At 49.5% G+C, this 27,859-nt stretch overlaps 1 protein-coding gene across 1 annotated transcript; it reads right to left on the bottom strand.

Annotated features, from left to right (window-relative positions):
• Window positions 1–16: 16 nt before the first annotated feature.
• LOC105095101 (pancreatic lipase-related protein 2) lies at window positions 17–18,024 on the bottom strand. The gene is made up of 12 exons (XM_010987210.3): window positions 17,976–18,024; window positions 15,197–15,351; window positions 13,691–13,816; window positions 11,801–11,935; window positions 10,981–11,092; window positions 9,910–10,029; window positions 8,575–8,694; window positions 6,388–6,506; window positions 5,807–5,936; window positions 3,531–3,642; window positions 2,497–2,664; window positions 17–80 (listed from the first exon to the last, which is right to left on the bottom strand). Exons 1-12 carry the CDS (start codon window positions 18,022–18,024, stop codon window positions 17–19), a joined length of 1,410 nt encoding a protein of 469 aa, XP_010985512.2.
• Window positions 18,025–27,859: the final 9,835 nt, after the last annotated feature.

Genomic DNA, 27,859 nt, shown 5'->3' with positions numbered 1-27,859 from the left:
AAAGAGGGCACCATTTTTAACAAGGGTAGAGAGTTTGTAAAACGTCTTCTTGCACTGTGTTGTTGCTGCAAAAATTATACCTGTGGAGGAAAATGTTTTCAGCATGAGACGCCTTCTATTGGGAAATGTGACCTCAGATGAATAACCAGCATGTGGTCACCCCCCCTGGAATTCAGATCCCTTTGAAAAACTCTGTTCCACTAGGCAGAGTCCAAGTGATTCTCACTAAGCAAACCCACTCAGAAAGCATCCTCCCCTCCTGTGGGCTTTTAATGAGCTGACAGTGAATCAGCTGTGTCAGATCAAGGATTTTTTTCCCCCCAAAACACAGGGAGTGTCCCTCCAGTGGGCCTGCAGCTTTGGGCTCAGCCATGAGTTCTAGGAGGCACCCAGCCAGCCTTCCTGGAGGGTTCTTCATACATTGCTTCTGGGAATGTAAAATGTGGCAGCCACTTTGGAAAACAGTCTGGCAGTTCCTCCAAAGGTTAGAATAGAGTTATCATATGACCCAGCAATTCTGCTCCTAGGTATCTACCCAAGAGAAAATGAAGACGTATGTCCACACAAAAACTTGTATACAAATGGTCACAGCAGCATTATTCATAATAGCCCCAAAGTGGAAACAACCCAAATGTCCATCAACTGATAAGTGGAAAAGCGGTATATCTATAGTATATAATAAATATAACACACTATATTATATAATATATAAATATAATATAAAATGAAATATTTATATATTATAATATATAAATATAATATAAAGTAGATAAAATGCGCTATATCTGTATAACAGAATATTAGTAGGCAATGAAAAGGAATGAATACAGATACGTGCTACAATAGTGATGAGCCTTGGAAAAATAATGCTGAGTAAAAGAAGCCAGTCACAGAGGACAACATATTGTATGATTCCATATGTATGAAATATCCAAAATAGGAAAATCTATAGAGACGGAAAGTAGGTTAGGAGTTACCTAGGGCTGAGAAAAGGGATGGGGGATTAACGGGTGATGGCTAATGGGTTTCTTTCTGGGGTGATGAAAATGTTCCAAAATTGATTGTGGTGATGATTGTGCAACTCTGTGAATACACAGAAGTCACTGAATTGTGTATTTTAAAGGGGTGAATTTTGCAGTATGGGAATAATATCTCAATGAAGATGTTAAAAAAAAAAAGATTGTGATGGGTTGTCACTCCTGAGGGTGTGGGGTCCGGTCAGGTTGGGACAACCACTCTGCCATGAGACACAGGACACTTCTGGTCTTCTCCTTCCCATGAGGTGTCTTTGGTTAAAGGAGGACAGTTGACCAAGCCAACTCTCCCTCAGGGCTCAATGTCAGAAAGTAGCCCCCTGACGAGGGAGCCCTCATGTGCGGTGGGGACCTTGGTGTTTGCTATGTGTACTGTGTACTAGACCTGAAGAACAGTAACTCCACTCCCACCCCCTGAAGACTGTAAATTCCAGACAGGTCCACAGGGCATCCCACCACCAGGCTTTATGGATGCATCAGCTGCACGTCTGGCTGTGTGAGCAGGGTGGACACAGCGGAAGGAGGGCTGGATTGGACGTCAGAAGACCTGGGTCCAAGTCCTTGTTGTGCCTAAATGCGTGTGCCCTGCTCTTGAGGATACAAAGTAATGGCACAGCCATGGTGATATCTGATTTTTCCAACAGCATGCTGAAGAAATGGAAACATTACCATTTACAACCAGCACAGTTAAGTCATGCAGCTGAGCAAGGGCTTGGGGTGTGTTTCTGAAAATGTTTTGAGGTCCAATATTCTTCCCTCTGGCTTCCCTGTGTGGCCTTAGACAAGTTACTTGACTCTCCAAATGTCACTTTCCTCATTTTAACATGAGAGCCACTGAAAGGTGATATCTGTTTCCTTCAGACTCTATACCCCGTTATTTTCTGATGCTTCTCCTTTAAGGTGGCCTTCTTTCTTTCCGTATTTTAAGCAGTCACATCCTCTCCCAGTTCCTAACAAGTAAGATTCTGCTCCCTCAGAATAAGAAGCACTTGCCACTATAAACTAGATCCCAATATATTCATGTATACATGTGCCAAATAAAACAACTTACATTAATAATTGCACCCCAGTTGAAATTACCTCAGAGATTGCCTACAAGTCCTGCCCAGGTGTTTTCTTTATTGTTTAAGATGAGAGTGCCCTATGTGCCTATTTCTCAAATCTATGCCTTACCACTGACAAGCTGAATTTGGCTTAAGGAAAATGATTGATTTTTCAAAGTAAATTAGATGGATAGATGGAGAGTTGAGATAAAGAGTTAGGTAGATGAATAGATGGATGGCTGGATGACCAGAAGGATAAGAAGACAGATGTCAGGATGTTAACTAGATGGGTAAGTGGACGGACAGAATGGGCTGGATGAATGGAAGATGGTTAGGTGGGTGATTGGATGGATGGATGTGTGAATAGATTGACAGCTAAATATAGAAAATAAAACTTAGATGGAATAAGAGATACATACTCAGTCCTATCTTCACCACTTTGCACTGTGATTTGAGAGGCTCCCAGTTTGGGCTGGAAGAGATTTATCGCATTGTTGTTCCAGAGGAATTTGACCTTCTGGATTTTTCCAACATTGAGGTCCACATCAATGTCATGCATATGACTTGTATTTGGTTGGAGCGATCCTCTGAAAATGTAGACACAGAATGTTAAATAAGCTGGATATACGAATACACAGGATGATAGCAATCTCTTGGTTCTCCAAACAACAGCTGCCATTTCTGCTTTTCTGCAAATAGCTGTATGATGTCATTCATATCCACAAATGTATTTGTGAAGAACACATCTTTAAAAAATATTGGACTCTAGATTTCCACGTTTTATTTTGTCTCTAGAGGGAAGGCAAATATTTGGAGTGGCATATTCATCCTATTAGTTCACTGCAGGACTAATTAACGCAACGTCTTACGTTCAAAGGTGCAGAGGCCATCTGTTAGGCCATCACCTGTAGCACAGAGGAAGTTGTTGAAGAACTTTAAAGTAATATGAAAATTATTGTGTCAAAGTTAGTGCAAAAACCAGAATCTAATTTTACAGCACAGTTCTGCATTCATGCAACACACGTTTACCAAGCATCTCACGAGCCCAGCAAAAGCAGGTGCTGAGGGAGCCACAGCAATGAGAAGCTGGCCTCAGGCTTCACGTGTGTTGGGGACGGAGTGTGTGTGTGTCAGAGGGGAGGGAGTGGCCATGTCAATGTGCTTTGCCTAAGGAGGATTTGATAAATTCATAAAACCTAAGTCAGGAAACACCGATTGTCATCTAAAAGGAGTTAGCCCTTAAGTAGCGAGCCCCCTCTCTGGGCCTCGCTCTTCTCATGTGTAAAATGGGGGTCATTGAACTAGACGCTAAGACCTCCTTCCAGCTTTGACACTCTAGGATTCAGTGGTTTTGTATAATAGATGGCTAGATTTATAAAGCAGCTTATACCCAACCTTTTACGAAAAGTCTATTCTGGAAAGTGTGGTCATTTCACTTTGCTATCAAACTTACTTGAAAATTTCATACTGTTTTGAGTTTCCATTGCTTCCATACAAAGCAACCCTGATGTACCCAGTCACTTTCTTTTTTCCAGCCAGTGTGACGGACACCCTATATCTCCAACCTGTTCAAAGAAACACAATCATTCAATTAACTCATCTTGTTGGGAAAAAAAAAAAAAAAGGCCCCAGGGAGTCAATCTTGTTCCAAGTTCTGAATCCCCAGTGAATGAGAGGTATGGGGGAATGTAAGTAATGATTTCCTTTGGTAAAGTTTGGGGTCCCGGGAGTCCAGATTCTAGGTCGGGGCGAGGGACTCAGAGCAGAAGTAAATATTACAGTTCAGCACAACCTCTTGTCAATACAGCAATGCATGTGCCCTGACGATGAAGGGCAGCCGGTTACCACGCCTGTGTACCCTCAGTACACATCACTGGCCATCACCAGAAAGGCCACAGGGAGAAGGAGATGTTTGTGGCTCCAACATTTGGATAAATGATCTACTGCTCTTTTAGGTTTTTGCCATTTTCACATCCAAAGGACACATTCTCAAAAGAAAAACAACCCAGATAAATTTTTAAAGAACACCCTTCATCAGCACCCCGACCACTGGCCCTCCATCCCAGGTCTTTCCCCGAGGCAACCAGTTTGGCGTCTATATTTAATTGAGCCCAGTGGTTCTGAGTCAGGGGGCGATTTTGCCTCCCTGTGGACATTTGACAGTGTCTGGAGGTATTTTTGGTTGTCCCCCGGGGGGGCGAATTCGGATGGGGTTGGGGAGCTACCAGCATCGAGTAGGTAGAAACCAGGAATCTGTTAAACATCCTACAGTGTGCAGGAAAACCGCCATAGCAGAGAATCATCCAGCCCCAAATGTCAGCAGTGTGAGGCTGAGCGATACTGGTCCAGAGCTTTCTCTGAGCTTTTATGTCTGTATCTAAAAGATTATACGCTTTTCCTCCTTTTAAAAAATAGTATGAGCTGTTATTCTCTCTTTCCCTCCACCCATCCCCACCCCAGGCTGATTCACTGCCCTTCTCTGAACTGTGCTGTGTTCCAGAAGGTCCCCACCCCAATCCCACCCAGGATCCTTGTTGCTGGCTTTAGCTGGATTTAGCCAACGAGAGGCTCACACAGGAGATGAGAGCGCAGGAGGGGAGGGGTGGGGATATTTGCTCCCTTGCTCTAGTACCAGGAGTCTGGCAGCTACCCCCTCCCTCCCACTGTGATGGTTCTCTGTTCCAGCAGCCCCCAGCCACAGCAAGATTCCGGGTGCCTCAGCACCCCTTGTGAGTTCCTGTAACCCGTCCACACCTCTAAAAGGAGGTCCTCCAGTAAAGTCTTTTTACTTGAACCACTGGATGAGTTCTGTCTCCTGTTGGGACCCTGACTGACACAGGATGTTTTGCAGGCTGTTTTATCACTTGCCTTTTCACTTAGCATACCTTAGAGGTTTCCCCCTCCTTTTTCATGGTTACATACAGTATTTGGTTGTTTAGTAATTGCTGGGCATCTAGGTTCCTCCCCCGAGTCTTCTGGTATTAAAAGCAATGGCGCAGTGGGGCCCCTTGAGCAGCCCTGCTCGTGCACACATGCGAGGGTTTTCCTAAGTTACGTTCTGAGCAGCGGAATGACTGGGTTAAAGGAATATGCCTAGAAGACTTTATAGATACTGCCCAACTGTTCTCTTTAGTGATAAATATTGTGAGGATGACATGAAATGACTGTATGTGAAGGGTTTTGTGAAGCGCTATATACATATTTTTTATTTAAAACTCCCTTGAAAATGATTGCTTTTCTATTTGGCTACCATGTGATATTACTTATAACAAATGAATCTTGATCATTTGACTATCTTGCACCTTTCAAACGAGAAGGTGGGCAAAATAACAAAAACACAGTGTGAGAGTGTGTGTGTGTGTGTGTGTGTGTGTGTGTGTGTGTGTGTAGGGGGACTAGCAGGATAAATAATTAGAGGGGTGACTTGTTGATTTACTGTGACTTTGCCGCACGTTGCCCTCTTCTGTTAATGGATGCATCCTTCCTGCCACATGGGTGGGTGGATATGTGACCCAGCCTGGGCCAATCACTGTATTTTATTCCACTGATCAGGATTATTGGTTAAAGGGATGAATTTGAGATCCAAGACAAATGCCATTCTACTGCCCTTCCGTTATAGCTTAAACTGATTGGAGTTGAGTTTCTGTCAGTTGCTACCAAGGGTCCTAATAAGGCTGATACACTTTAAAAATTTGCAAGAAGTTTTAAATGAGGAAAATGGAAACTTACAAGTAAAGTTACCGCTGCTTCCTGTGTTCAGGAAAAAGGTCTGTCCCACAGCTCTGGTTTTCCCCTGAAATTGGTCTGCATAGTGCCCCATTTTGGGGCATCCTTCAGCTGGACAAGGGAAACAGCTATTCTAGTGGAGAAAAAAAATTTTGTCTAAGTTGTTGGCGTTTCACCCACTCACTCACTTAATTCATATTCTTTTCCGTCCTCCCATCTACCTATCCATCCCTCATGCATCTTCTCATCTACTTATCCTTCCTTCCATTCATATATCCATCCTACCCCCTCTTCCATCCACTGAACCATCTGCTTATGCACCCATCTGCCCTTGCATCCATGCATGCATCCATTGGGAATTTTCCAGAATGAAAAGTTGGGGATCTAGGGAAGGCCCAGGACTGTGCTGTCCCCCTCCTGCCCACCCTGCTCCCGGGTGGAGAGCTCCATGACGCTCAGCATTTCTAGCACCTCTTTTCATTAGCCATGGGGTGACACCTCTGTTTTGTTCCAAGCCACAGGGACAAAGCCACCACCACCAGGGCCACCACCAACATCTTCCCTGGACCCCTGGTGTGACCTACCTCCTGAAACTCATTGTAGGAGGCACATGGGTAGCCTAGGAAGCCATCGGGGCTGAGGATACTGCTTGAGTAATACTTGTAGCTTCTTAGGTGATTGCAAGCAATAAAGTCATGGGTTCCTGAGAAAGCAAAGGCCCTGGGAGTTCACAGGAGGCACTGAACTTTTGAAGCCTGAACCATTCTGACCGAGTGAGGAATCACCTCCACATTTTACAGGTGGGTGTCGGTGCTCCTGAACACCTTGGTCACAATTTGAAATTTCTATCGTTGATTTTGACATACTTCAGGGCAAGTAGGAAATGTGGGGACTTGTTTAGTAGTGGTAGTTGGCCAGAGTCACTGTCCTTTCCCCAGCACTGTCCTTCTGGGGAGGTCTTCCTCAAGGCTAAGCAAGTCCTAACAAGCACCTTGGTCCAATCCTCCAGGGGGCTGGCAAGTAGTGTAAATGAATGATGAGGACTGGGGGGGGGGGGTTTGCAGTGGGGTAGTGAGAAATATATATATGTATATCCTTTCACATGACCTTAGCTTTTCTGTGCCTATGGTCTCAGGTTGAGATATTCCCCCTTCATCCTCTCCAAGGCACAAAGTAAACCAGTGGAGAGCAAGGTCACTGGGGCCGCTGGCTGCTCATCCACTGCATTTGATTTGCCATCTTTCACTTTAAACCAACGTCCTCTTGTTTGGGAAATTATTTTTTCATTTCTCCAGCTACTTGGTTCAAAACTTCCATGGAGTGATCCACAGTGACCCCGGACTTACCGGGGGACCACTTCTGGGGGGTCTGGTGGGCTTTATCCACCACCCGTGGAGAGAGGGTCACTGCCCTTTGTGCTGGGGGTGCGGGATTAGCTCTCCAAGCCCCCGGCTCCGCGTGCCCCACACCAACACTCATTACCAGACAACAGAACCTGTTTCTAACTTAATTGTTTCTTTCATCCAAAATTGCTGCCCAGGGGTTCCATAACAGAGGGGCGAACGGATTTCATTGTTCCTCAGTGCAGGCACCTGATGACTCAGAGCGACACACGACAGAAGCACATCCAGCGCTGGGGGCTTGTCAGCTCTCCGTCGCCTCCCTAGTTAAACCTGGGCTCCTTCCTATTATGTCTGCCCTGCACAGCCCTTCTCGGAGGGGCGCCCTCATGGTGACTCTGGTGTTCTTTCAGAGAGCAGAACAGCCAGGGAGCCCTCCCTGGAGTTACCAGGTGCTGAGCAGAGAGGAGCTCAAAAGCTCCCCTGACCGCTGGTGATGTTGGCTGTTGTTTTATCAGCTCTGCTCTTTCACAGCAAGCACGTGCAATATTAAAACGTCACAGCAGGCCACTCAGCTCAACATAAGGAACAGCGCCCAAAGCCTGCTTTGGGCCAGGCCCTGAGCAGGGTACTGGGCGTCTGGGATGCCCACCACACAGCCCCTGGCCTTGGAGAACTCCCAGCTCAGAAAAATAAAGACTAAAATGAGATCATCACAGACCAAAGCCTCCACTTTCAGGGAGGAGAGTGAAGCCTGTTCTCAGGGGAAGATGACACGAATAGCCAAGGGACAGCTAATAGAGATGGTGCTTTAGTCACCTAATGTTAGGGGCACTGAGCCTGCTTTCTCAGAAACAGGGACACACAGGGGCTCATCCCCCAGGCCCCCAGGCCTCCACCCTCACGCACGTGCTCCCCAGACCCACAGAGCACATCCTACCCCCCGCCATTGTCTTCTTACCAGCTCAGCCCCTCTCTACTCCCAGCACCTGACAACAGCAAATGGCGAGAAAGTCAAAGCCCTTCAAATCTTTGCTTAGACCGTGGAGTCCTTCAAGGAGCCTGCACTGAAGGAAGGATGGGGGCCAAAACCAGAGCTGGGTAACAGCGATGTGCCGGTGCAGCCCACGTCTCAGCATCCTGATGGGGGAGATGATGCAGGCTGGACCACATGGTCGGGCTTTGCAGCCAGAAATTGGGTTTAAGTATAAGGTAATCTTGGGCAAGTTTTATAATGTTCCTGACCCAGTTTCCTCATCTATAAAATGGGGCCTAGCAGAGTAACTATCTCATGCCATTGTGGTGAAAACGCCTGGCACAGATAAACACTCCATCAGTGGAGGCAAATCTGTATATGGGAGGCCGGACCACACCTCCGCCTTATCCCAGGTGGACGGAGCAGCTGCGGTCCTGATAGTCGAATTTACGTACCTTCCCATAGTCCATTTACATCAATGATGGTTGAAAGGATATTTTTCTGACATCCAGGCATTTGCTTTCCTCCATTGGGGAAGAAATCCAGATGGCCCACCTTTTGGCTCATCCCAAAACCTGAAACATGGGCAGCAGAGGTGAGGGGGGAGGGAAGTGGTCCCAGAGTTAGGTGGTGGCCACAGAGAGTGTTCAACTCCTTCCAGCAGGCAGGAGAGCCTTCTTGGCAAGTTCTCCTCTCAGCACAGCCACCCTGTCTCTGGCTCTGCAGAAAATTCTCAGAGATGAGCACTTGGCAAGACAAGAGGGGAGGAGCGAGCAGAGGATGAGAGATGAGGGGATGTGTAGGCTCTGGGTAAGCATGCACACACGTGTATTTGTACGTGTCTGTTCATCTTGGGAAGGCTCTGAAAAACACCGCTACGTCCTGATACCATTATGTACCAGAAGAAACATATCAGGGTGGGTGCAATTTTTATTATTTGTTTCATTTTAAAATTTTGATTTCTACATTATTGTGTTACATTGAGACCATATAAACTATGTTGCTATATTGAGAACCATGGCATAATGGCTAGACGGTTTAGATCTTGAAGAACACAAAGCTGTGATCACATCCTGGTTCTACTTAGAGACTCAGTGATCTTGGCCAATTACTTGACCTTGTTGCGCCTCAGTTTCCTTACTCTGAAATGATAATAACAGTATCTACTCTCGAGGGTTGTTACATAATTAGCGAGCTAATGTGTTCCAATTGTTCAATGCAGCATATGGCAAAGCTCCATAAGTTATATCATCATCATCATTATCATCAAAAAACGTACCTTCCATTAGCATGTTTTATGAGAGGTAATGTAAGAAAATATTGAAAAAAAACTCAGTTGAGTTTAGAAGAATTAAATAAAGGGCTACATTTAATCTCCAATAAAACAAACTGTAACCAAAGATTTGACAAAAGAAGAAAAAAATTCAAAAATCAACTTTGCATTTTGCAAGCACAGGTCAAACACCAATAATCTGCCACTCTGGATACTGGCAGACTAGGGAAGGGTGCAGAGTCGGAAGACTGAGTGACAGCCTTCCAAAGGCTAGAGAAGAGACTTCCGTCCTACCTGGGGCCTCAGGCTGACATCGCTGGCACTGTACTGGCTGTTTATTTGTGGCTGACACCCGTTTGACAGGTTGGTACCCAAACTGTTCCAGTGGTTAACCATTTTGACTACCACCTGCCGTATGTGTGTGTGTGGGTTGGAGAAGGGCGGCAGGGGGCACACACCTGGACTTATTCTCAACAGTGACAGCCCCGGTCACTGAGAGATGGAGTGAGGACCTCACCTAGGAAAGGGATGATGGGAGCAGTATCCGTGTGAATCACATCCACAAACATGGCATCGGATGGGTCCAACCGAACCTCCTCGGGAGTGCCCTGGAAGCATGGCTCTGCCGGATCCAGCCCTAAAAGGGGAGAGGGGGACCGGAAGGCCACGCTCTAAGACGAATCAGGATCTAAACCCTGTATCCACAAAACCACAGGGATTTCTAGGCAAAGGGCCCCACACCCCATTATTCATAGTTTGGAGAACTGGATGTGCAGTTCCTGGTCTACCTGGGAGAGAGGCTGGAACAGAAAGGCTGGAAGTGGGGTCGTTGCCTGTCAAAGAAATCCCCACTGCCTGGCTCCACGGAGGTTTGGGCTGGTGCTCTTGCCCTCCTTTGTCTCCCTTTTCCTTTTTATCTTTCACATCTTTTTTCCTGACACGTGTTACGATCAGGCCACTGCTCTTCAAGACTGCAAGTTCCCTAGCCTGGCCCAGGCCCCAGCAACGAACACGTTTATTAAATGTTGAATTGAACGGTTTGCCAAAGTACATGCTGATTTGGCTGCGAAAAATAGTTGTCTGTGTCTATGTCTTGTGCATATTCATTTTGCCTAGTGTTTCATTCATTAATTCATTCTTTACTTAGCACCTTCTGTGGTAGGTCTCCGTCACTTTGATTTTCTGCCTCTGGCCGGCACAACAAAGACATTCAATAAATATTTGTGGAACTGATGAATTGATTAAAAAAAATCAGCTCACTTAAAAAAAAAACTTTGCCATAATTTAGCAATAATAACCCTGAAGTCATGATTTTAATCTCTTATATTTCTCTTTTTTTTTAAATAAATGTATTTTTCCTTACAATCACATGTTTTCTAATTCACATGAAAATACATGGACAATTATTTTTTAAATCCCACGAACCACCTAAAATCAGTTCCAGGAAGACCGGAAGGGGCGCCCTTGGCGTTGGGAAGTGCGCAGGGGCGGGGCGGGGCGGGGGTCTCGCCTGCCACCTCCCATCCTCCCGGCTGGGCCCCGCGCCCCACCTCCTTCCCTCCGCGCCCCACTTCCCTCGGCGCTGTACCTGTGATCCTGCTCACGCGGCCCTGCAGCCTCCTGCCCGCCTCCGCGACCGCGTGCGCGCCCAGGCTGTGGCCGATGAGGTGCACGTTCTCGAGGCCATAGCCCAGCTCAGTCTGCGGAGTAATGGAGCGTCAGGTCCCAGAGGACCGGGTGGGAATGCGCCGGCTCCGGGAACGGGGATGGGGCAGGACCCGGGCTGGAAACTCAGGAGGACTGACTCCCGGCTTCAGGCCGCCGCCTAGGACAGCGCGATCCGGTCCCGGGGTGGCCACAGTCAGCCAGTCCCGGGGTCTGGCCGGCGCGCGGGGCAACAGTGCTGACCAGTGGCCACCGCGTCTACTGCAGGGCGCCTTGGCTGGGACTGGATGTGCGCTGCCTGCTCCCGCCTGCTCCCACCCGCACCCCACCGCGGGACTCCCCCACCTCGTCCCCGCAGGGAGTGGGCCAGCCTGGAGGAGCGTGAGTGAGAGTCTCCAGATTGACTTTCCTACGGACCCAGACTCATTTCCTGGGCTGAGAACTGCTGGGCAACCCACTCAGCTCTGCAATTCCTAGAACAGCCTCCAAGGATGGCTTATTTCAAAAGGCGACTGAGGCTCAAAGACGTTAGTCTGCCCCAGGCCCCATAACTAGGGATCTTCAGGAAAACCCCGCAGGAGGAAATTTGCAGCTTCATTTTAGCAAAGGCCCAACTCAGGCTCCCAGGCTTCCAGGCTTCGCCCCTGTCCACGGGTCCCCAGGCTGCCTCTAGGTGCCCCGCTGAGCTGGCCTACCCCTTCCCAGCCCCCTCCCCACAGGATGTGGCCCAGGCAGGGCTTTACCGACAGCCCTTGTATTAAGAAAGCTATCTCCGCTCCCACGAGGCGAATGTTCTGGACTGCTTGGGTATATCGCGTCCGGGCTCCATGTTTCCAGTCCACACCGATGCAGTTCACCTTCTCCACTTTAAACATTTTCTGGGAAAGACAAACAAGAGGGAGAAACCAATTTATTAACAGCCACAGGTTGCACAGTCCAGAGATAGGAATTCACAATCACCAAGCATCTAGCTTGTGTCAGAGCTTCCATCTTCCTCACACTTGTCCTGATCCCCACCAGAGCGCTGTGAACTGGGTGTACTGATCCCCACTTAGCAGATGTGGAAACTGAGTCCTGGAATGGAGTGCCTTGTCTAAGGTCTTACAGATTGTCATTGACACAACCAGGTCAAAAAGATGGCTTACTAGATCAGGGATTGGCAAGTTACTACCCAGCGCCAAATCCACCTGCCTTTATAGAGTTCTATAAAGCCACACCCACTTGTTTACATATTGTCCATCTCTGCTTCATAGCTACAACAGAGTTGACTTGAAACTGTATGATCTACAAATGCTAAAATATTTACTACCTGCCCCTCTGCAGGAATAATCTGCAGACCCTTGTACTAGATGGTTGAGTGAGTGCTTTTTGTTGTTCCCAACAATGCTTTGGTGGAAGATGAAAACTACTGAGGGGCAAATTTAATAAGATCAAACGGAAATAGAGGTAGGAAACAACTCTTCCTGGTACAAGCATCTTTTCTCTCATGTGATTTGATCACAATCTACTGCCCATAGATAACTGGCCCCCTGAGGGGGGAAATAAACTTTAGAAAGGGTCACCCCATATCCTTTGTTCATTTTGGAGGTCCTGGACTGCATTTTGGGGTGGGGATGAGTTGGCTGGAGGTCAGGGCATCACGGTAGATGCCGACTTTCCTATCTCCAGGTCCACACAGCCTCCTTCTGGGACACAGTGGGGCAGGTGTGAACACCCCAACCCCAAGAAGAGTAGAGCCCTTGGGCAGAAGCTCCTTGAGGTCTATCCCAGCGCAGACTAAGCCTCTGTGAGCCGTGCGGTGGGCATCTCCCACAGGCTAAATCTGTAGACATGCAGGTATCTTATGGACAGAAGACCTGGTTTTGCATTCCCCCTCTGGATTTAACTTTGGGCAAGTTTTGAACTTTTTTGTGCCTTAACTTCCTCATCTATAAATGAGAACCATGCCTCTACCTTCCTCACAGTGTGGCTAGGAGGGTTAAACAGGACAAAGACTCTGAAATGATGAGCATAGAGTCAGGCTCATAGTAAGTGCTCAGGAAATGGATGTTATGAATAATAATTCATTACTGACATTCGTGGTAACTTTAGAGCTGTACTGTTCAATACTGCAGCCACTAGCCACATGTGGCTCTTTAAAATTAATTAAAATTAAATACAATTTAAAATTCAGTTCTTTGGTCACACTAGCCATATGTCAAGTGCTCAGTAAACACAGGCTAGTGGCTCCTGACTTGAACAATGCAGATATAGAACATTTCCATCATCACAAAAAGTTCTGTTGGCTAGTAATGCTGTAGAGGGTAAAGTTTAAGTATTTTTTTTTTATGTCACACAGGGGTTTTATGTAAACTATCAGAGACAAATGCCAAGTAGATTGCTGTGGTCTTCACCTCTGAGACTTCATGATTGGACTCCGGGTCTTTTCAGCCTCATGAGGAGACATTTGGCTAGAGGTTGGTGAGTTGGAAGAACTTGACAATGGATGCTCTTGAGGACCCAGGTTTTTCTCAGTGGTTTTAGGAAGGACCCATCTCTCCCTGGAGTATTGCCTTTGCTGCCCTCAGGAGCTGCATAGTTTGACTTTGTGTGCTGGCTGCTGGTGTCCCCAGGTGAGGAGGGTAGGCACCTACCTTGCACAGGTCAGTGGGCCAGCTCTCCTCCCCCTTGTCTAGGAAGCCATGGACGATGAAGCGTGTCTTGCGGTCCAGTTGGAAGTTTGAAGCCTCAATAGTGGCTAGGTCAGTGACGTTGATCAGCTGGTTAAATTTGAAAAGATGAATTTGAATGCTGGCCTCTCCAAGCCACAGACCGAATAGAGCCAGTTCTTATAAGCCTGAGGTCACAGGTTCAACTCCCATGAAGTTGGATCAGGCTAGAACAGGAGTTCCTGACCTGGGGTTCAAGGATAGAATTCAGAAACTCCAAGTTTATGGACTTTCCATACTGAAATCTGGCATTTTTGTTGAATGTAAAATTGGGCAACAACCACAGTAGTCTTAGTGACACTCTGTCACCAGTGGAAGTCACAAATATTTTCATGTCACATTACAGTTGTTACAGATATCTTAAAATATCACTTGTACTCACTGCTATTTAAAATTACAGAAATTATTAGACCAACCCCTGGACCATGTTATGCAGTGAGATAATAAAGCAGCACATCTATTATTATACCCCATATTTACCTTTATTTAAATGTTCTGATAACTATTTTCCAATATAATTAATATCCTTAGTCATCCAAGGTATTTTATCTTATGCACTTAAAGCCCCTCATGCTCCACTGAGCTACATCTCCTCCCTTCACGACTGATGTTTCTGGTCCAGGGGTTTTTCATTTTTTTTCTGTGCCAGGACCTCTTTCGTCATCTGGGGAAGCCTACAAGCCCCTTCTCAGGACTTTTGTTTGTTTTGCATAAAATGAATTTTATTTTTTCAAATTTATTTTTTTAAATGGGGACTTTGGGTGGGAAGTTTGTCACCAAGCATCCCGCAGTAGGTGACCTTGGGGACCTAGAGACAGACATCTGGCTCTTTAAAACTTGGTCTGGGACCAGAGCTGTAAGCAAGTTCCTTCTACTCACTTCTGAGCATCTGGAGAAAGCCTGCCAGCCTCCACCAGGCAGGCCTTCAGGGAACTGAAGATTGCTCTGAGGGTCCCCAACTTTTCTCCTTTGTGGTTAAATGTCCCCTGTCCCTTGCCTGTTTTCTAGCTTCTGAGGAAGGATTAAGACCACCCCCACCCCAACCCCATCCTCTGAGGGACTTCTCTCCCTCCACTGCGTGGTGTGGAAAGAACACAGACCCTCCCAGGGGTACACCAGGCCTGGGTTTCTCCATAAAAGCTGCTCTTCCCGTCTTCCTCCCAGGAACCGCGTTCTAAAGCTGGGAAGCCCTAAAGTTCTATGCACGAGTGTGTGGATGTGTCAGTTTCTGGGTTGGGTGTCCATAGATTCCATGAGATACGCATAGGGGTTTGTGATCCTGAGAGCTGAGATGGCCCTAAGTCTAACATTGGTGAGGAAGCATCATCTGGAAAGTTCCAAGGCAGTGCCTCTTCTTTGGACAACCATGTGAAGGCTCTGGTGTGGGTGCCCACATCCTCCCACCAGGCCGTCACTCCGCGCCCCCCTTACTTGGTAGTTGTTTGGATTCTCATTTGTGTACAGAAGAAAGCGGGCCTTGATGTCCTTGGGGGCCCAGGGAAATAACTTTAACGGCCGCTTAAGGGTCCCGGCCCATGGCTTTTCATCGGAAAAGCATCCAAAAGGTCTGTAGCAAATCTCCTTTCCTGGGGCAGGAAGAGGAACAAACAGGACACTTGTGAGGGTCTGAGAAGGCGCAATGTCATCTCAGCTACGCAGGAGGACTCTGCAGGGTGCAGCCCAGGGCTGGCCAGAGCCCCCGCTCCTCTGTATCTTTGCTGTCAGTGTTCCCCAAACCTCCATGATAAGAATCAGCTGGGGCTTCTGGGTGAAGATGTGCACTGCATATGCATGTTCCTAGGCCCTTCCCCCAGAGATTCTGATTCAGAGGGTCTGGGGTGGGGCCCTGGAAACAGCATATTTAGTAAGTGCCCCTTTTATCAGGCAAGTTGGGGAATTCCTGAGAATTCCTTCAGCCTTAAAACAACTTCTTCCAGGAAACTCTCAGATGGCCATATACATACATTCATCGACCATGAAGTGTTTGTCAAGTGCCTATGAATGCCGTAGCCCAGAGATGCTACTTGAGCCTTGATGTCACCATTACCCCCAGCACAGGCCGTGCATTCATGGGCATTTGTCCAATCCATGTGTCTCCATGGCACCTTGTCTGCACCTTTCTTTCCAAATTACTCTCTGCTATTTTAGATTTCCCTGTTGTCCTTTGAAAAGGTACATGTCTTAAGAATAGGGAGAATTTATTTTTGCATCCTACTGACTGTGGTAGTGGCTCAACAGACAGAACTGATGCCCTAAATAACCCCACCTAATCTGAGGGTCTTTTCTCTGGTCCATGACACATTTTCACTTTTTCATAATTGCGTCACCCCCAGTATAACCAGGGGTGACACAATTTCCAATCCAGAGGATTACAATGAATCTTCTCTTAGGCTTCCTCAACTCATGGTGCCAAATGTTGGTCATTCATTCAAAATTGGTTCTAGTTAATACTTATTTACCATATGCCAGATACCACACTAGTGCTTTACTAGTATTGGCCCATTTTAGCCTCCAAACAGCCCCATGAGTAAGGAATTAGTACTACCTCTCTTTGACAGAAGAGGAAACCAAGGCACAAAGAGACAAAGTAAGCTGCCCAAGGTCACAGCCAGTGGTGGAGCCCGGATCTGTACTCGAGAAGTTTAATTGGGAGTAAAGCTGGGAACTGGGGAGCCACAAAGACAAATCAGAGCCAAACCCGTCCCTGCAAGAGAGGAAATCTAACCGGGAAGGACTAGTGACGGTGTTGGGTTCATTCTGGGAAGAGTCCAGTCCCACAGGAAGGGCTACAGAAGGCTAAAGCAATGTTTGCTTCAGTTGATAAATGCAGGGGCTTGAAGGTCAGGTTAAGACACCTGGGCTGTTAGGTGGATGGTGGCGAAGTGCTGGGGGGTGCTGAGCTAGCGAGTGGGGTGGGGGGCTGTGCTACCTGGAGTGTTTTGAGGAGCCAAGTGTAAGTAGTTCAGAGGCAGGAGAGCCTGGGAACGCAGGGCCTGTGGGTCTGGAGAGGTGATGGGGGTTCTGACCTCTTAGGGCAGTGGAAGTGAAGACACAGGTGGGGAGACGGGGTGGGGTGGTGTCCAAGCCTGGTTTGGGACAAGTGAGTTTGAGGCATGGTGAGAGGCCCTGGTGGAGCTGCCTTGAACTTGGGACGACTAGGGAGAAGGCCGGGGGGTGACTGGGCAAGAGGTGGCCCCGAGGCAGAGAGCGATGAGGAGGATGCCTGGGAGTGAACTTTGGGGATGCCCACATCTCGGGCAGGAGGAAGCAGCAATCAGCGAAGGAGACTGAGAGGGGTGGGAAAAGGCAGGAGGAGCAGCCGGACCCACCGGAGCTCTGCTTTCAGGGGCTGGGTCTTGCTGCACAGCCAGGATGGAATTCCAGAAAGGCAAGAGGGGGCTGGGGACAAGCCAAGGAGACAAGGAGGGAAGAGCCTGGATGCAGAAGAAAGCCTTTGCAGGGACCAGAGGAGACCACATCTGCCCTTGGGGAGAGTGCATCCAGCAAGATTTGGAGGCCAAGCCAGGCAGGGGGGGCTCTGATTGATGGGAGAGGAGGTGAAGGGACCTGGCAGCGTGGGAAACAGTCTACCTGTGAGGAGGTGGGGGGATGGGAGTCAGCAAGTTGGGGCTCAAAAGGGCTTTGGTGGCAAGGGAGCTTATTTTGTTTTAGGACAAGTAGATCTTGGGTTTCTGTATCTCTGGACAGAAGCCAGAGGAGAGGGCCAGTTAGTGCTGGAGGGACAGGGAGGGTAACCGTGAGAGGAGTGAGGGGTGGGGGGTGAACGAGCAGGAGCCTGGGCAGGATGGGAGTCTCAGGGGGACACAGCCACGTGGTTTCAGTCTGCAGACATGCACTATCCATTCCCAGGGACTGAGGGTACTGGGGGCCTGACAGGAACACCCCACTCTCCACCTGCCCCAGCTGCCTGCCACCTCTGCTACCAGCTTCGCAGCCACCTGGGCCTTCATAGGAGGAACGAGACACGCTGGATGATTACCCGAGATCTTCCGTGCTGAGCATGGTGCCCTGTGTGTGACACAGAGTCAACATGCCCTGAATGGTGGTGACTGTTGTTTTTCTTGAAATAATGACAGTGCTATTAATCAGGAGGAGGAGGAGAAGGATGTGATGCCTCTCTCTGTCTCACCCAAAGGCCAGCCCAGGCACTGTCATTTTCTCCCCAAGGGGATGGTGACAGCATCCTTACCTCTGACTGTGGTCAGCAGGAGAAGGCCGATAGTCCAGGAGTGCAGCATCTTCCTGGATAAAGACAGAGACATGCACAGACCCCCAGGTGCACGGTTGTGAGGCTGGCAGATGCGGCAGGCAGCCCTCAGCACGTGCGGGACAGTGAGTGAAGCAGAAGCCTAGCGGCCTGAGCTCCACGGGGCCCTCCCTTGAGGCCAGGACCTTGAGGCTGAGGCCTCCCTGCACACAAGGAGTCGGGCAGCTCCTCTCTAGGACCTCGGACTCAGGGTCTTCCCACTGCAGTGGCTCCCCGGTTCTGGGCCACGTCCCTCTGGCAGCCCCAGCCCCGCCAAGCTCCCTGCCCATGCGGGGCCGTGACTTACTGCGCGGCTCCAGAGCTTCCAGATGCAGCCCAGGAGGCTGGTTTGGGCACAGCCTTTTATGACCAGGCTTTATCCTATGGACTCCTCAGAGCAAAGGACGGGGGTGGGAGGGGGGAGATAGGGCGCCGCACATGCCTGCTTTGAACCTTCGTTATCATAAATACATAAAGCCAGCTCAGCCGGGGGGAGCAGGACTGCTTAAAAAGTGAGATTCAAGGAACAGAAAACTGACTTTGGGGATGGAAAGGGCTCTGTTCATCTGAAGTTACAGGCACAGGTGCCAAAAAGTTGTATTCCCCAAGTGGTAGCAGGGAAATACCAAGCGGTGATGCCTCCCATTCAAAAATCCCTGCAGAAACAGGAACCCCGAACCCATCTTGGGGCCCTGCAGACAGTGGCAAAGCTGTGCAGGAGGGGACAGATGGAAGACGTGCTGTTCAGTGGAAGGGCCTGTTTATGAAAACACGGGCCCTGGTTACTTTGAGAGTGGGGTGGGTGGAGAGCATCCCTCCAAAGAGCCTGGACCTGCTGGTGGAGGCGCTCAAAAGAGTAAGTGAACTCTGTTCAAATATAGCTTTGTTTGGGAGCAATAGTCTGTTTTAAAAGCAATTCTGAGCCTCATCAGCTGGAACTTGACCTGGAGATGAGAAGATGGAAAGTATTTTCTTTCCTTCAGGGCTGAGAGGAGAACCTGGGTGAACAGCCGGGTGCCGCTCTGCCGTTATTTAAATTGACCTATACTTTGGGTAGTCCCAAGTGCATCCATCTTCAGTTTAAAACTTAAGTACAGTTCAGTGGGTTTTGACAAATGTATACCTCTAGATATATGCCTCAGCATGAAAGCATGTCCAGCAGCCAGCATTTCCCTCATGATTCTTCCACCACCCTTGTAACAATGCTCCAACTTCTATCACCGCACGTTAGTGTGGTCTCTTCTGGAATCATGTAGAAACGGAATTATATGCTATGTGCTTGTTAGCGTCTTGCTTCTTTCACACAACAGGGTTTTGAGATTCATCCAGGCTGTTGCATGCCTCAGGGGTTGGCTCCTTTTTATGGCTGTGTCATATGGATGTATTTCTGTGTGAATGTGCCCCAGTTGGTGTATGCATTCTGCCTTGGTGGGCATGTGGGTTCTTTCTAGTTTGGGACTGTTACGAACAATGTGGCTGGGAACAGTCTACTCCAGTACAGTTTTTTTTTTTTTTGGTAGATACATGCACTCAATTCTCTCAGGTTTGTCCCTGGGAGTGGAATTACCGGGCCCTCAGGTATGTGCACGCTTAACTTTAAGAGCAATTGTACCTGCATCAACTCCCCCCGACAGCTGGGTGAGCGTTCCAGTTGCTCCATATTCTACTCCTGCCCTTCGATCAACTCCAGACGCATTAAGGTTGCCTGCAGTTTCCTGAGGGTTTCAAGTGTAGAAAATGGCTTCTTTTTTGTGAACCTCCCTTCTGAGAACTCTGAGGCTAGAGGTGAGCAGTGTGGAGCTGAGGGGAACCAAGGAATGAACTTCTCTATCTCAAACAGGCTTAAGATTTGTGGAACTGGTAAAGTTTTGATGAACTAGATGAGGTCGCCTATGCCTCATGTGGCCACTCCATGGCCCCTGGAGGTGTCCTGCAGCCGAGGGAGGAGGTTGGGTCTAAGGCTTGACAATCACGTTCATAAAGGATCCTTTGAGGAGACCAGAATGACTATATTAGGCTGAATGGAAGCCCTAGACCCATGACATGGGACCAGTGGCTGCCCACTGCCCTTGGGAAAACATACAAACTCCTTCCCAGGGTGCAGTGTTACCTGGACCACGCCTGCCTCCCCTCCTTCACCTTGAGTCTCACTTGTCAAACTCCGGGCACGCCAGCCATCTGTATTCTCTTGAAGTCTTTGTATATTCCGTTTCCCCTTCCTGGAAAACACCACCCTAACTCTCCCCCTGCCTAACTCGAAGTTCTCCCTCAGGGCTCAGCTTAAACGTCACATCCTCAAAGGAGCCATCTTTAGTGCCCATGGAGGACCCAGACCTCCCTTTACATCTCTTCTCATGGTCCTTACTGTTTCTTCCATGAAATGCATCCCAGTTGGTAATTACATTTCAGTGATTATTTATTTAGATCTTGCTTTGGCAGCAGAGTCAAGGTCTGTATGCCTCACCAGAGCCCAGCACAGCAACTGACAGCTACTAAGTGGCCAATAGACATCTGCTGGATGAAAGAATAGGGCATTTAAAGCTAATGGTGAGCTGGATAACTTCCAGATCTCTCCTGCCTCTCCTCCCTGCTCTGTGCCCTGGGGGCTGTCTCTGGGGGTGGCCTCCCTATGCTACTTGCCCTTGGCCTTCTAGTTGGGTTCAGTCAATGGGAGGCACCATCTGGAGATCGGAGGGTTGGAGGACAGAGAGGTTTGGGTATTCCTTCCCCAGACTCCCTCGCTTCTGCGCTGTATTTGGGGCACTTCTCTCCTGGGGGCTGTAGCTCCTCTCAGGCAGCTCCCTCCCCGGGCCCCAGCTCCTCCCAGATTCTGAGGACAGCTCCCTCCCTCCATGCTTCAGAATCCAAGGAAGTTAGAGCTTCCAGCTGGTGTGAATCCCTGGCTGCTTTAGCGCCCTGGTGGGTTCATGTAACCCTGTCCACATCTCTGTAAATAGTCCCTTTGATCAGTCCTTGTAGTGGGTTCTTTCTTATTACTGGGGCCCCAACAGGTGCAGGTCACTGGACATCCCCTGAGAGAGGACAGCCACAGTGGTTCAGAAGCCTGCGGTCCATCTGGGGGGATTAGCTAGGCCTTGGGCACCTCCCTGTCCTGACTCTGTATTCCTCATGAGGGAATTTCCATCCTTATTAGGGAAGAATTTTGGATGGTGTAGTTCTTTGGTTTTTGGTTTTGCAACCTATACTAATAGCCTACCCTTTCTGTGACTTGTCATTTTTGATAAAGGTTTACTAAGATGCTTTCAGATAACCTGTGGTTCCCATCATCTGAGCTCTCCTGGTTCCAGCCATAGGTTGGTCAAGATCAGGGAAAACTTCTCACCTGTGTGGCCAGTGGTGTTTCATCTGGTCAACAGCCACCCCAGATGCAGAGCTGGAAAGAAAGGAGACGATTATAATTCCTTTAGGCAAGAAGCAATTCTTATTATTTCCAGGCTACCAGGCTCTGCTCTAAATGCCTAGGGGAGGTGGTGGTCACCCCTGTCCTTAAGGGACTCACTGAGGCAGATCTACTCAATGTAGGGAAAACTTTCTAAAGGCTGGAATCACTGGGAAAGAGAATAGGGCTTTGCTGGTGGGAAGGGACCCCCTGCCTCACTTGGAGGACAGTACGACTGAGTAGAGATGGACGTCAAGCTTCAGGTGAGAGCTGACTTAGGTGATCTACTTCTAAGGTCGTTTTCAAATCTCGGATCCCACAAGAAATTTTGAAAACTTCAACCTCGAGAAAGGACTCACCATTCCATTCAAGCAGGAGTCACCCCAAAGCAGCACAACATCTAAATCCCTTTTTCAAAGTGGCTGAGAAATCACCCAGCAGGCGACATCACCTAAGGTAATGAGAAACACGCTGTGCAAACACGTGGGGAATACCATCTCCAGAAGCGGTGTTGAGGGCCAAGAGGGAGAGCTGGGTGCCAGAAGAGAAGCAGGTGGTGGTGCTTCAAAAGGTGTTCTGAGAGACAATGACAGCAAGCAAATCGTAGCTCTTAGAGAATCTTGCTTCTTCCCATTCTACAGCCCAGGCAACAGAGGCCCTGAAAGTAAGGGGCTTAGTTTAAGTGCGAATGGAAGTGTAGGCCTTGATCTTGGGCTATGCCTCCTACTGTGGTGCTGCTGCTCTCTGGAAAACGTAGGTCTCAGTTTGCTGACTTGTAAAATGGGTGGAATCTAGGTAGCTTTAGGAGCATTGCCCCTACACCAAGCTGCTCTCCAAGGGAGCAGTTACCAGTGGTTGGGGGCAGACCCACTGGGTGTTCCCAAGCAGTCCCGAGCCTGCCTGGTCTCTGTGGCAGGGTGACCCAGCACAGGCCGGCAGAGCCCTCTGCTGCCTCCCACTTGGCGGCCCGTGACGGGGCCAGCTCAGCTCCTCTCTCCTCTCTGGGGGCCTGAGGTTCTGAGGTTCTGCCAGCTGTCTCCCCTGGGGAGGATGGGAAGGCCAGCACTTGTGGGAAAAGTCGTTCACAGGCCACATGTTGTCGGGTGGCAGGGTCAGGGTCTGGGGGAGGCCTGCCAGCTGGCCTAGCAGCTGCCCAGAAGGGAGCTGGTGGCTCGGGTCCTCCTTCTCCTGCACCCTGAAGCCCACTGAGACATGTTTGCTCCTTGCTTTCATCACCTCTTTATCTGTCCCCCCGTCCACTCCCTCTGCCCTTGCCCTCGAGGGTGGGTAGCACCTCTCTCCAGGCCACCGCATCTGGCTCCCCCCCAGCTCCCTCCCAGCTTGAATCCTGTGCGTGGCTCCTGAATGCCCTCAGATGCGTGTCTCACGTGTTTGTTCACTTATTCGTGCTCATTTTTATGTGGCCACAATGTGCTGGATGCTCTTCCAGCCTTGAGGGTACAGCAGTGAACAGAACAGCCTCCTTCCTGCCCTCACGGGACTGATGGTCCCTTAGGGCACAGGCACTAATGGCTTAAAATATATACACAATTACAAGTGACTGAGTGGGCCAAGAAGAAAAAGCACGTTGATGGCAGCTTGTGCCAGGGCTACGGAGTTTAGGCTTTATCTAAAGAGAAGAATTTGGGAGTATCGGGTGGAAAGCGATTCAATTTAGGTGGAATCCAAGCTCCTAAGTTGGGCCTGCAAGGTTGGCCACTATTATGGGTTGGGTTGTGTTCCCCCCCAAAAAGACATGTTGGAGTCTTGGCCCCAAGGACCTCAGGATACGGCCTTATTAACAGAGGTGAAATGAGGTCATTAGGGTGGGTCCTAATCCGGTATGACTGGTGTCCTGATAAAAAGGGGGACTTTGGACACAGAGACTTGTGCACAGGGAGAAGGCAATGTGAGCACGAGGAAAGAGACCTGGGGGATGCTTGTATAAGCCAAGAAATGGGAAAGGTTGCCAGCAACCACCAGCAGGAGAGAGGTGAGGACAGGGTCTCCCTCACAGCCCTGGGAAGGAGCCAACCCTGTGACATCTTGGTCTTGGACTTTTCCGCCTCCAGAGCTGTGAGAAAATAAGTTTCTACTGTTTAAGCCACATCGGTTGTGGTACTTTGTTATGGCAGCCCCAGCAAACCAATATGGCCACCATGTGGCCTCTGCCCAGCTTCATTTCTGCTGTTCCCCTGATGCCATCTCATCCCAAAATTGCTTTGGTTGAAGGACACATAGTTCTGGAATGAACCGGCTCTTTTCTCTCTTCTGAGCTTTTGCACCTGTGGTTGCCCCTGCCAGGGATGTCAGCTGCATCTATCTCCGGCTGAGGAACCCACTGAGGTCCCTGCCCTCGCGCTCTGAGACTCGTTTTCCCCCATCCCTCCCTGCTCCTCCAGCCACATTTGCTCCTCCATTCCAGATCCCACAGCAAACTCTCTCTGCACTCAAAGCCTGTGACACTGGACGTATCTTCCACACTTTCAGTCCCAGATCCTACTCTCCAAACTTTCTCAGACCTGAATAAATAAATGCAGGGACACCATCCTTGTTAAAAATTCTCATACCCTTGGGGACACTCCCATTAACCTCAATTTATTGCACATCAACTCAGGAAACAAAACTCTTGCTGCGAATTACCGCCACAAAGAGAACATTTTGCCCTTATAACTGGCTGATAAAAAGATTATCGTCAAAATCAAAACACAAAATTAATAAATTCCCAGGCAAGAGTACGCCAGGAGCCCTAGGATGAGAAGGCTCCACTTTGAGCATCATGGAAATCCTGTGTCCTGGCAGAGTTTTACCGAGGTGCATGGGAGGACCACATGGGGGCTTTTCAAAAAGACCCATACCTGGGATTGTTCTTGAATTGGTTAGAGAGGGGCCTGAGGTCCACTCCCCCTCTTTTTTAAGCTTGCAGGTGGTTCTGGTTTGCCAGCTCATGGCACACGCCTGGTACTCCCAGAGCTGCCTCAGCTAGTCCCATGAGCCCTCGGATGCCCCTGGAGGCAGGGCTAGCCTTGAGCACCGTGGAGTGAGCATGCAGGGCCTGAATCGATGGGCACGAAGCCCACCCTAACAAGCACTGCTCTGCATCCTCCCGTCTTCCGATAGCTTTGGGTCTGGGGTCAGACTGTGGCCACCACTCCTTAGGGTGCCTCCCTCATCTTGCAGCATCTTACAGTTAACTTAAGGATGGAGCCTTCTGTTCTGGTGGCGCTGTTAATTGTCCTGTTAGAGCCTTAAGACAACAATACCAGGAAGGAAGGGCCGGGCTGTGGCTTCCATTTTACAGATGAGAAAGCCAAGGTCCAGGGAAGTGGAAAGTCCTTGCCCAAGGTCACCAGGCTTGACTAGAATGCTGACTGCTGGCTCAGTGCCTTATCCTGTTGCTTCCAACCAGACGGAATGTCCTTCTGAGTGTTATGTTAAACTGAATATGAATGGGGCATGTTTTCATTGCTCCAAAGACCTTATCCATGTGCATTCTGAACAATGCACCACCTCTGTTTATATCAAAGATGGCTTTTTGTTGTTGGTTTGCTCAGTTCATCATCCAAACAAGTCCAAAGATCACATGTAATTGTTTTGCTCCTTAAATCCACTCCTTCTCTTTTAGAGAAAGAAGACAAATCTTTTGTCGTCACAAATGAAATGTTGGGCAATGGAATAAACTCCTGCATCAAGCTAATTTTGGTGTTGGCCGCAAATACAAACAGCAAAAGATCTTTTCAGAGAGCTCGAGAGAGAGTAGATATTAATGAAAATGAAATTGTAGCAAAACGAGCAGTTTTATTTTGTTTCACCTCTATTGTTTAAAAAACAAAACAGAACAAAGTCTAATCAAGCCGGCCACATGCAGCCCCTGAAATCTGGATGAGTGGGGCTGAGCATGGACTCCCCAGCGGTGGCGGGAAGTGAAGGTTCCATAGCCACGCTGATAAGTCCAAGGTATCACAATTATAACTTCTTTTGTGTTGTGATTCCTACTCACTTTGTGTGAAACTCAGGATTTAAGCTACTTTAAGTAGTTCAAAATGGAGTCACAGTGGCCAATGTGAACTTCCACATTAGTTGTTTCGAAACGTCTGCAGTAGGACTGTGAGTGTCTTAGAGCAATAAACTAAGAGTGGTATTTTAGATAAGAAATTTGATGGGCAACATACATCACTGGAACTGAAGGAGCAACTGACAGAGATAAGACACCCTGGGAGTAACTGTTACACCTACTGACACAGCCTGAAAAAGAGACCCCTGAGCCCAGCTCCTCACTGGAGGACCCAACCCCTCGGTGCTGAGCTGCTGCAGGTGGAAGCTGCTGGAGCCTCTGTCAGAGCAGAGGGCAACTTTCCGTTTATGCTTGTCTCGGGACCCGTGGCTGGTCGGGGACCACCGTTCGTGCTGATGCCTCCTTCCCAGACTTCCTCTTGGAGGGGTTTGTTACCCGCTTTCCTGTTTCCCCTACTCTGACTAAGCTGTGTGGTGTGCTATGTGTGTGCAGTTAACCAAGTGATTTGTTAATTGAATACTGACTACGTTTCCAACATCTCCAGTCCCGGGATTCTTACCTGTCCCTACTGCTGGGCCCTGTGACACACACAAGGTCCGTGGCTGTGATCTTGGAACCTGCTGTTCTCTGCCTTCCTGGGATTTTTCTCCAGCTGTTTATCTGATAAAAGGACCTGTGCTCATTGGAGGAAAGGGACCTGGGGGGAGAGAGCAGGAGGCTGGCCCTGCTCCAGCTCAAGTCTCCATCAGCTGCCTTCCTTCCCTGTCCCCAGAGCATACGGTCACCACTGCACCTGCGGTCAAGACCAAGGTCACTCAAGGCTCAAGACAGGGCTTCAGCTGAGAGCATATGGTGTGGCCAACAGCCTAGGGGAGCCTCCCCCACTGCACTGTGTGGTCTTCTCAGCTTCCTCCTCATTTTAAAATTTTCCCCCAAAGTCATCGGCCACATCTGTTAGTCTGGGGACCAGGTGAGACAGGCTATCCTTGACCAGGGAAGAGGCCTCCCACGTGGCCAACCAGTCCCCGCCCCCTGCATTATACTTGCTTCTACCCCGCCCTCAGATGGTCTCATCACCTCTCACCTGTGTAGCTGCGGGGGCCTCCTCCTCCTCGCTGGCCTCCCAGCCTGCCGTCTCAGTCAGTTGTTCTCCTGCAAGCCTGGGCCTAGAACCAGCGGCTCTGTGGAGCCTTCCCCATCTTGCTCCTCCCCCTCCTGGGCCCCCCCATTCCTGGGATATACCTTGCTTTTTGCACCATGGGGCAGCATGGCAGTGTTTATCTGGGTGCTGGGCTCCCTACTACCGTTCACGCCTCGAACACTGAATCCAAGTCGGCGAAGTCGGCTTCCCTCTCCCTCCAGTGCCCCACCCAGAGCTGGTGTTTGGTAGTGTTTGCAGGACCTGCATCCCATTGATTGAGCCCTTTTGCCCGCAGTGTGCTACCTCACCCGGGGTGTGAGGTCACGGCCAGCACTGAGCAAACTGTGACAAAGGGGCCCCAGCCCTGGGCACCGTCCTCTTCTGCTCGGTGCCTCCACCCTCCCCACCCCAATTACCACCATTTCCTGAGCATCCACCTTGTGCCCTTTACTGTGAGGCCTTTGCTACAGTCGCTCCTTGAGTCCTCACCACACCATCTACTTTCAAGGCATAGCCTGGAGTTCACTCACACTCGAGTTTGAGGCTCCATAACAGCTTGACGTGCTGGGAGCTAGGAACAGAAGCCGGGTACTGACACTGCTGCGGTGGGGGGTGGCCAAGACGGGGGACACTCAGGGCAGTGGCCTTCCTGGTCCTGTACAGCCCCTGGGGATGATCATGGGATAGGCTGGGCCACCGTGAAGAACACCCCCACCCCCGGGTGCAGAACATCTGTGTCGGCAAGGCCCATGGTGAGGTCTGATTGGCTGAGTGCTCCCGGGGTGGCAGAACAGTCCTCCTCCAGCAGGGTCTGCACTGGGCGCTCCTCTCTGAAGCCACCCCCTGGAGCCCAACTCATCGCCTGGTCCTGCCCTGGGACAGCGCCTGCCCAGCAGGCAGAGAGGAGGCTATGAGGCAACCCCGGCCGAGGGCCAGCGGGGGCTGGAAGTCTGTCTGTGCTCTGCAAGTGTGCCCACCACAGTCTCTGGGTGCTGGAGCCCCTTAACCTCACCGAGAGCCAGAGCCACCAAGTGGTGCCATCGCCACCAAATTTACTACCACAGAGAGGCCATGCCATAGCATGGCCTTTCTGTGATTTCTCAAGGTGATGGCAGAGTCAGGGAGAGGCCCTGGGACCAGAGTGAGTCCTGCCAGGACACTGATCCACCCTGTGTGCTTGGACAGTGACCTCTCCTCTCTGGGCCTTTGTTTCCTCACCTGTAAGATGAGGGGCGGGGCCAAAGGCTCTGCTGAGGCCCCACCCCCAGGCT

The sequence above is a fragment of the Camelus dromedarius genome, chromosome 8, assembly GCF_036321535.1.
Source record: "Camelus dromedarius isolate mCamDro1 chromosome 8, mCamDro1.pat, whole genome shotgun sequence".
In the NCBI taxonomy this organism is placed as follows: Eukaryota; Metazoa; Chordata; class Mammalia; order Artiodactyla; family Camelidae; genus Camelus; species Camelus dromedarius.
The sequence above is the reverse complement of the archived record's forward strand: the minus strand, read 5'-3'. Positions and strand labels throughout refer to the sequence as shown.

Bases quoted from the DNA above. Each gene is read 5' to 3' on its own strand.
- LOC105095101 (XM_010987210.3), bottom strand. From the start codon at position 18,024: ATGCTGCACTCCTGGACTATCGGCCTTCTCCTGCTGACCACAGTCAGA. The intron at 15,352-17,975 runs GTAAGGATGCTG...TTCCTGCCCCAG, and splicing joins CCTGCTGACCACAGTCAGAG to GAAAGGAGATTTGCTACAGA. The intron at 3,643-5,806 runs GTAAGTTTCCAT...TTCTTTGAACAG, and splicing joins AAGCAGCGGTAACTTTACTT to GTTGGAGATATAGGGTGTCC.